Source organism: Photinus pyralis, unplaced genomic scaffold (genome assembly GCF_008802855.1).
Source record: "Photinus pyralis isolate 1611_PpyrPB1 unplaced genomic scaffold, Ppyr1.3 Ppyr1.4_LG4, whole genome shotgun sequence".
NCBI lineage: Eukaryota > Metazoa > Arthropoda > Insecta > Coleoptera > Lampyridae > Photinus > Photinus pyralis.
This window is the reverse complement of record NW_022170511.1, coordinates 18,749,166-18,759,197: the sequence shown is the minus strand read 5'-3', so window position 1 is coordinate 18,759,197 and position 10,032 is coordinate 18,749,166. Positions and strand designations below refer to the sequence as shown.

At 39.4% G+C, this 10,032-nt stretch overlaps 1 protein-coding gene across 1 annotated transcript; it reads right to left on the bottom strand.

Moving 5' to 3' along the window:
* Positions 1–2,441: 2,441 nt before the first annotated feature.
* LOC116168133 lies at positions 2,442–9,796 on the bottom strand. Its single transcript, XM_031483805.1, has 3 exons — positions 9,714–9,796; positions 2,698–3,387; positions 2,442–2,650 (listed from the first exon to the last, which is right to left on the bottom strand). The coding sequence occupies exons 1-3, from the start codon at positions 9,724–9,726 to the stop codon at positions 2,442–2,444; spliced, it is 912 nt and encodes a 303-aa protein (XP_031339665.1). The 5' UTR covers positions 9,727–9,796.
* Between the last annotated feature and the right edge of the window lie 236 nt (positions 9,797–10,032).

Here is a 10,032-nt window from a genome sequence, read left to right as displayed (position 1 = left end):
TTGCCGGGGTCATCTCCGTTGTTTGAGTGTCGATACCTTCGTCGGCGCCGGAGTTGGACGTCGGGGTGTTCCTGCTCCTCGTATTCATGGTGTTGCGCGTCGGCTGTCGCGGGAGCGTGGGCGTAGATCCTCAGAGCGCGATGCTGCTGGTTGACTCACACGTATGGGCGCCAATTGTTACCGGGCGGGGTAACGTAAGTGGCAAACGGAGGTTGAAAACGTATATTACACAATATTTACAAATAATACAGAGGATATATGTACATATATAAGATCGCTTCTGGCACGTGGGATGGCGCCGGACTTGACTACGGTCAAGCCGGGAAGTGATGGCGTGCGGAGACGGTACTTGAGCCCAAGCGACCAGCCTCAGTCGCTTGTATAGGGTAAGGTAGGCTTGCCCAGGCACAAGTGAAGTTCCCCTGTCCGTGCGCTGCTTATAAACGATTTCCGGTAGAGGCGTCTGGCGACGCGGCCAATAGGGCGCTAGTGGATGGTGGGGTGGAAGTTGCAACCCCTCTCCTAGTCGTCGTAACACAACGAGAATTCTATAATCGGTCCGTGCAGAGCCTAACTGGAGAGTTAATTTTAATTCCAAATCGAAAAAAATGATTTCGGAAAAAATTCTATAGTCGGTCCGTGCAGAGGTTGTAGTATTGTCGCTGTCTATTCTTTGTTGTTTCATGTTTGAGCGTCGTAGTGCATTTGTATAATTACAAACTATTGAAGAGGATTTAATGCTCAAGCGCTATTTACTGTTGTATATTTATGTAAAGGCGATTTAACCACTCACTTGCGATTTACATCACGTTGGTGTTGGTGGTCACCGAGTGCAATTAGAATTTCGACTCGCATATGAAAATTTAACATATTAATGTATTGCAATTCGCTTTATTTTTATTGTACATGGTGTTTATAAAAATACAATGCATCCTGACGGTGATTCATTATACTCTTACACTGAATTTAAGTGCTTTAACGGGCACTAATTACTTTTTATTCTACCACTTATGGGAGTGTTTATTTGCTAATATGCAGCTAGCAGAACATGCTGTAATTCTAAACATAAATGAGTCATAAATTTTTATTTAATTTCTCAATTAGCACGTCCCCTTCTGCTCTGCGAATATTGGTTTGATGGCCACATGCATATCGTAAAGTGTGAAGAGATTTATAGCATTAAATGCAAAAATCAAAGTAAATGCGACTGCAGATAACCATGGTGGCGTGTTTAATGGGTACGTAAATAAGGCTAATAACGTTTAAAGCACTAACGTAAACAATAGTCCCTTAGTATAGGAGGAAAATATGATACTGGCACGTTTAAATGATTTGTCCTTCACTGGATACGGTAATAATTTTTTTACCAACTGTAATTCGTCTATCCAACTGCTGAAGTATTATATCGCCTTTATACAATATACTAGTGTCCTCAGCATGAACATTAACTGATACGTTCAAATTAATTTCTTCTTACAACTTGATTGTCTGGTGCAGGAAAGCAAATGTCAACTTTCACTGCGGCAAAGTTCGGACGAAATTACGTGATTAATACTTCCCAACCGAATCTCTTCTAGACTTCCCCGGATTAACTACCCGCGGTTAATCTCTCAGAGAACAAATCTACTTTTTGAGTAACCATACTCCTTTTTACTCTGCTGATGAATGCAAAATGTTACTATGGACATAGTCGGTAGTTGTATAGGTGACTGAAACGCAAATAAGTGCCAAAATCTCCCGGAATAAACCCCTACTTAATTTCTTACTGATTAATGAACGCCTTTTTCAAGATGGCTTTTAGTAATACGAGCAAAATGTACCCAATTTTTTGTTAAGAGTACATATGTGGTGTCCTCCGAAATGGACGAGATTTATGCTGTACTTTGTAAATACCCTTACCTAAAATGGGTAAGATAAACTTGTAGTTGCCTACTTTTTAGTCAGATTTTGTTTGAAACAAAATCCGACTGAGATAAGATTACCACGTACTATCTGCGACCTTCTGGAGCTGAGAATTTCATAAAGCTACTAAGAGAACAACGCGCTATAAAAATCAAATGACGCAGAAAAGAAGATCATAATTCCACCAATTACTTACGGCCCTGTACAATTGCACCAGTCACAATTTCTTGGAAAATTCTTTTACGCTTTGTAGATTTTCTATGATAACTGTTCGAACCTTTAAAAAATAATTCCAGATCTACTATATATCTTTAAAATTCGAAAAAATAAATCTACATTTAGACCTACCGTTACACTATGCCAAGTACCTTGTTTTCGTCAAAATTTTACCTAGGTAAATAACGGAGGGTCAAGTGTCGAAACTGCCACGTATCATGCAGCGTCATGAAGCAATAAATAATCTAATAGAATAAAACATTTCTAAAATGACTAAATCGAATAGAAAATCTTTTGGATGATTATAACCTCTTAAAGTATACTCACTCAAAAATCAGCTGAAGGTGTTTAACGCATTTCTTCATCTCCTTTTCCATTACTTCATTGACCAACTCCGGATTTCGTGAGTACTTTTTATTCACCGTCTCTAACGACCTGACCGATCTCGCTCTTATGGTTTTAAACGCTCCCCGCAAAATTGTTAGCTGCATTCCAATGTTGCTTACGAGGGCGGTGAAGAGAGTATCCATTCCTGAAAAGCAGTTTTATCTCTGAAGCATCCAAGATCGAGTGTCCTACCTGAAATTAACCAACATTGATGTAGGGGCGAGACACAGTTGTAAACGACACCCCAAAAGAACCGGCTTCGAGATAAAGAGGAGTCAAACGGCATCCACGACCAGTAAGGTAATCGCTGGGTGTATCTATACGTTGTAACATTATTAGCATCCAGCGTGATTTCCTCATAACGCTCATAATCGGCGAGCATAATCGCTGTCGTTCCTAAAAATCCCGTTATCACCACACAACTGGCCAAACCGAAAAATCCAATAGTCGTAATATTCTTAGTCTTCTTCTCCTCTAGAAGGGTTTTTAAAGGCTGAAAGTCATCAATATCGTCATACTGTAGAGCTTCCGCTTCAAGCTCCTCAATCATTCGAAGAATAATCTTCCTCCTCTTCAGCCAGACTAATACCTTAATACCGCCAAGTAGATGCGTGAAGGCCACGCTCGCGTTTTTAATCACATCGGACAATCTATGTCTCGATCGTCCAAACGACAGGAACTCGGACGGCAAAAAGATTCCCAGCGAAAAACCATTTAATGCCACGAAATAAAACCAGTAGAAACAGCGCTCTGCGAAACCTTCGCCTTGGTCGGGCACCCATAATCCGGCCAGTTTCAGAATTAAAATGTTGACCCCGAAAAAGGTTTTGTTTACTTCGCTCCAATGTGGCACGCATTTCTTCAAAGTATGGTGAACTCGAGCTACGAATTTACTAAATTAATTAGGTTTGAAAATTTCCTATTGCCCCTATTGCTTACAGATTTTTGCAGTCTAAATAAATGTAATGACTTAGGTAGTTCAAATATCATAAAGTAAGACAACCATATGCGTTAAATGAATGTTATGCTCGATATAAACTGAAGTAACAGAGATGTTTTTGTATATATCGTAAGTTTCCAGCATAGCGGTTTTTTAGATCTACAATGTAAGATGTATTGAGTTTTTTGAGGTAGGTACTCAATCCCTACCCAGTTTTGTAAATCACGGATTCTACTTTCCTTAACATCGAACGCTTTACTGGTTTCCCAATGAGGTCGGATAGGATTTACCTGGCATACGTCCCTTAAAAGGACTCTTCAGAGCGATGCAAATAACCCTTTTTAGAAGCCAGTTGAAAAATTTCGGGTATCAAGGAGGACTGTGCCAATCGTGTGCAAGTCAGGTCTATCGACCTAAAGTATATACCATCAATAAATCAGCAGTAACGGAAGTTCGCAGGCTGCGTGCTACAGGAATTATCGTTAGGACGAGCAAGGTAAGTTAGATGGGCTAACGAATCAAAACTAAATAGAAAAAGTTTGTTGGTGGAATATAAAATCAAGCTTTTATAGAGACAAGAAGAAGTACAAGCAAGTGGGGAATTAAAAAAGTATTTAATTTCAAATCATGGGGATGACATCTAACGGAGGAATTTTGCAACACTTATTAGAGGGTGTTAAAATTTCTACGTTACCAATTTTGGTTTTTCTTACAACTGTAATTGGCAAACGCACCTCCGTGCGTTATGAGAGCATAAGTAGGAAATCATAAGAGCTATGGAGAAGACGCCGCTGCTAAGGGACATAGCAATAACGTGCGCGTATCTTACAACATCCGAATACAAATCCATCTAGGTATAAACTTAGGCAGGTCGATGCTGCCCCATCAATATACTCGTTCTAGTTTTTCCTGGTTGTTGGTCACGGTACTGTCTGGGAAATATCTTCTTTTGTGCCTGTTTTTACCACGGCCTCAACACCGGAATCCTAGTTCTTTTGTCCATTTCTGCTTTGTTATCCTTTTCAACATCATATACTTCTATTATATTTTCATTTTCTCTTCCAATTTATTATGTCGTGTAGGTCCCAGAGTTCGTGTTTTCACGTCTGGAATACCATTGATGAACGTTTTGTACCAGGTGGCCACTTTTTAGTTTCAAAAATTTAGTTTTGAATTTGCGTTTTGTTCAAGATATGAAATTTTCACATAAACCGCTTCATAGCGCACGTGAACGAAAATATGTCTGGAAATGAAAGTGATAATAAGGTGTGCATTTTTGTACAAAACGCTAGTGAGACTGGATGGTAAGTGGGTTTTAGGCAGATGAAGTTAGACTATCAAACAGTTACCACGTATTATGTGTGGGTATAATTGCGATTTTTCGTACCATATTAGGGGCGCTACTTCGTTTCTGAAAGTTTATCAAGTAACGATAAAGTGTAACCAGCATTTAGAGTGAAAAAATTCTAAACAAGAACCTTGCTCCTACTTTGGAATATTTCGTTAATAGCTCGGTTATTTTTCCGAAAAGACTTTAGGATCATCTTTAACGGAAAAGTTGAGTGAAAAAGTATAAGAAGCGGTAATTGAATTCAGATTGGTGATAAAGTGGAGTTACTTTCAAGTTCAATTTTATGTTAACGCGGAAGTTAGCCTACTTGCGAAGGGGAAGGTCATGGAAGCATTATTATTATTATTAGTGTTACTTTAATTTGTATAATGTTCAAATTTTCTTATTTCGAAATAAATACAACTGTCCTGAAAATTTCATCAAAGTTGATCAAAGTACACTGGGTGTTCACATACTTATGGAGGGCAGTATAGTTTTCGACTCTTGCAAAGAAAAAGAAAGCGATGCGAGATATTCGGCAAAAAGTGCTTGTTTAGGCATCATTTAGCTACTTTTTCATGAAAAAAAAATCGAACCAACGCATTTAATTTTTTTGAACCATTTCTGTCGGAATGTCGAAAAAAGCCCTCAAGCGGTGATATGTGAAACTAACAAAACTTCAAATATTATAATATTTGTAGCTGAAGAATAGCTCTTTTGAACTAACCCGACTTTGTTTAAATCGGCTCAGCCATTTCGAAGATACAGGGGGTTCTTTACGGAAACCTTTGAATACCCCCCACCACTTCAGTTTTAAAGATACAGCAAAAATTGTCAACCAAAAAAGGTTCAGATTATCGTCGACTTCAAAGACCGAACATTTTTTTGTTAGGTTAATATAGCGGAATTCACAGAAACATCACTTTTTTAGATTCCAGATTGTAGTTACGCCCCCTAGCGGCCATTTCAGAAACTTACAAATATTTTCCAGGTTTTTCTCGTGGCCGTTTTAGTAATAACTGTTTTACCGCAAGCCTCTACGATGGACAGGTTCCCAGATACAGTACCTCGCATTCTTATTTGGCCACCCTGTACAACAAAGTATTGGCGATATCCTCAGCTTTCGAAAGGTTTTGCATTTTTCCTCGGTCATGGCATGAACAGGTTCATTCAGCTAGGTGCCATAGACCTTTGGAATCCTCTGTACTCCCTGGATTACACGCACTTTCAGGAGCTGATGTAAGGATCTTTTGCTTGCAAATGGAAGATAAAGTGGTGGAAAGCTTTTAATTCCGCAAGTAATACGCTTCTAGAAGCTTTGGCTTAATTGGGGACAACCCTGTTACTCATCTAACTAAATACCTACGATTCAAAAGTAGAGGAAATCCCCCAATGGAAACGTTGTTTGTGTACGCGAATGTCACAACTTGGCACGGTCGTCATCAGACGTTAATTCTTGTCTACCTGGATTAGTGACCATCGGTATAACTGCTGTGCGAATTAATTTGTGTTTACTTCATAATTTACGTTAGATGAATCACGACTAGGTATACGTACCGATTCTAATGAATATCCATCGACCTACAAACCGTTAAAAACAGCGAATTACGTCATGTTTTAGTTGGTCAAAGGTGTTGGAATCTTCTGTCCTTGATACATTGCAGCACTTTTAACGGTTTTTCAATTTGTTTACATTCAATTACGTCAACGAGAGTGGTTCCTGTTTTAACTGTGAAACGGAAAAATTCCATTTCACTATTTATTTTACGTTACAACGAGATAGATACAATCTTCACCTATTTCGAACAATGCCATTTAGTTACGGTTACCTACTCTCTTTGTCCAGCAGCGCCAAAAACTTGGGTTTGTAGCAGTCGGAGTTCAGTTCGTTGGTTCAACACATTTCGTAAATCATGGTGGTTTTTAGCGCATTTTTGCAAAAAATTTTTTTTGTAAAAAGTAGCTTTTAATCTCACATTGGCTGGCTGGCTGGCTGGCTGGCTGGTCGGCTGGCTGGCTGGCTGGCTGGCTGGCAGTAAATGCGCGCCCGTAGAAAAACGCTTGTAAAAAGACAAGGAGTGTACATGTAACTATCGGGGCCGTGTAATTAAGAACGTTAGGGATGGGGCTACAAGATTTGGAGTCGACGACATCTGGACGCCATCCCCGAGCGTATTAGACTAACCTGGAGATTTTTCAGTTATTATCTATCTTCTTCTACAGTTTTTCTCCGATTGTTTTCAAATTGGTGTCGTCGGGAAGATCTTGTCAACGCGCACAACTCCTGCGTGGCAGAATTTTGTTTTTTTTTCCTAGGGGCGAAATAAACCACCTTTTGCGCGGCGCGCTTCGAGGGGTAGTCGACTTTGGGCGCCCAAAAGTTTCTTACAGCGCGAATCGCGGTCTCTCTTTCTCGTGTCACTAATAGAAGGTCGAGCTATGTGAAGTACCCAAAAGTTGAATACGATTTTATGCCGGGATTTTAGCGAAATCTACCAAAATGTGAATTACGAATGAACGGGACGTCGGAACTGTGTATCGACAAAGGGAATGTGGTAACCCCCGACGAGATCTTACTGATGGTGGAGTCGAAACTTCAAATCCGAATTGTTGCGGGTGATCAGAAGTGGGTGTCGACAAAGGGAATATGGTAACCCCCAAAGGATTTTAATAATGGTGGACTCAAAACTTCAAACGCGAATTGCGAGTGCACGGTAAGTGAGAAAATGGTACCGACAAAGTGAACGTGGTAGCTTTCGGCAAGATCTTATTGATGGTGGAGTCAATATTGGCTAATAAAACACTGATCTGCCACACAAAAATGCGCTGAAGTCCCTTCGATCTCACACGAGGACTTTGATCATTTTTTGTTTTGATAATATGAGGAATTCTAGCAATTCGAACAAACGGAAGAATAAGAAACATTCGAACAATCCGGCAACTGCCAAAGATGAGAAAAATCCTATTGAGTTGAAAAAGTATTCGAGGAGAGCAAAGAATGTGAAGACACTAACGAATAATTCGTGAAGAATCTGAAAAAAAGAATAATTTTGAAAAACTGAATAATTAAAACATTTAAATTCGAACTTCAAGGTACGGGAGAGCCGAAGAACCTGAAGAGAAACATCCAACAAAAGAGAAGAATCGAAAATGAAGTTTCGGAAGAATCGGTATAATAATCTTAATCATCCGAAGAAATAAAAGAATCACGGAAATTCAAACAATACCTATAAGACCTCAACAATCGGAATAATCCAAAAAGATTGACGAACCTGAAATCCAAAAACAACAGAAAAATTGAATTGATCCGAAAAATGACTCCTAGTCAGATATAGGCTACTTATTGCCAAAAATTCCAGGGCTCTAAAACAATTCTCCTAAAAGTAGTTCACATCAGCAGAAGTGGCCGGACGGAGCTTTAGGAATTCTCTTCAGGAATTTGTTACTGGAAAACGCTCAGAGGACCATCGTACTCTCTCGAAATAGTTTTCGGCAAGCACTTAATCGATAGAAACCTCGCAAACCTTCCAAACGTGTTTCGGGGTTTTATATCAGTGGTTTTACAGACATACAAACAGTTTTTACAGCTTTTGATGAGCTTTGACTCGTCTCAAACCTTTCTAGGCTCGCTTGGATTTCAGGGGTACAGCGGGCTACGCTCCCTAAATTTGCATAATAGGCCCACGCCCCTGTCGGACCTTTCTAGATCTTTCTTAGAAGTTTTAAAACATTTCTAGAGATCTGTCAATGCTTTCCACAGCATTACTAGGAGTACCAAGTTAAAGATTTCCAGATCCTTGAAGATATTCTGTATACATTGTTAGAACATTTCTACAATTACAAAAAAATGCGGCCACTTTCTCCGTCCTTTTCCGTCTCCCGCTGTCACTATCAGATTTTGATCTTAAAAGTTATTGCCCCTTTCGTTGAGACCTTTCATTAGAGTACCATGAAGGATAAAACTAGTTCCACTCCCCCCTCCCTTTCCCTCCACCCCGTACTTTGATAAGAGGACAGAAAGAAGAGCAGTAGTTGGTAGAAAACGGTTCCTTTCGTTGAGACCTTTAATTAGAATACAATGAGAGATAACATTAATTTTTAACCCCCCTCCCCCTCAGGCCCCGTCGCTCACTGATCTCGAAAAAGAGTCGCACGGGAAAGTTATAGTTTGTACAAACCAATTTATTTCGATGAGACCTTTCATTAGAATACCATGAAGAGTAGAACATGTGTTTACCCCCCTCCCCTCATTTTCTAAAGTTTAACTTGGCACCACTGCAGGCATGCGTATGCAAAATCTGAGACCTATTGGTTGTCGTATGTAAAAGTTATGCACGTTTTCCTTTCAAAAACAGCACCTCAGGAAATAATTCGTGGGGGGGGGGGGGGGGCCTTTTAGACAGCGAAATTTGATTGCCGTCTGGCACACCTTCAAGGTATAGGCTACCTAGTGCAAAAAATTCCAGGACTGTAGGACCATTCCCCTAGAAGTAGTTCAAAATGGCAGTTTTTCGTCTATCACGAGGCAAAATTTCAAACTGAAAGTATTGTATTCACTATTCGCGATTCAGATTAACACTAGAGGCGCTGATGTAATTAACAAATAGCGTGTATTTAAGTGAAATTGCACTAATTTGAAAATGACTTGACTTTTTCATGCCGGTTTTGAGACTTGAAAATATAACCCCTTAATTAGCTTGAACACGCAATTAACTTAATTTTCTCATTAATTACTAGTAAAGATCACAATTTATCATTTAATTTCTAGCGCACTCGCACAACTGTACAACTACTCGCCGTCATTTCCTTACGTTGATTATGCTTTAAAGCAGTCTTCCTATTCCTGGCATAATTACACTGACCACAATTTAAACAGTAGGTATTTTTCGATGTGTCGTACTTTGATAAATGACGATTTATTTTTTTCTTACTACTTACCTATTTGTTGCATACCTAATCGCAGTGTGCACGTAACATCTTTCAATGTGAATATGCCGCTTTAAGTTTTGCTAATAGCGAGTAGCGCAATTACACTGTTCACAAATTGTTTGAGAAGGTTGTGTGTGTTAATAAGTGTCACTTTAAGTAAACGCTTAATTGTACCGTAGGTATTACACTGATAGCAGTGATAGAAAGTTATCCAAAGCGAAGTGTTTCAAACAATAACGTAGGTGTATATCCCCTATTTTTGTCGTGTAATCGTACCGTTAACAATTAAAGACTTTGGAAAAGCTATTTAGTTTAGAGGATGATTTTT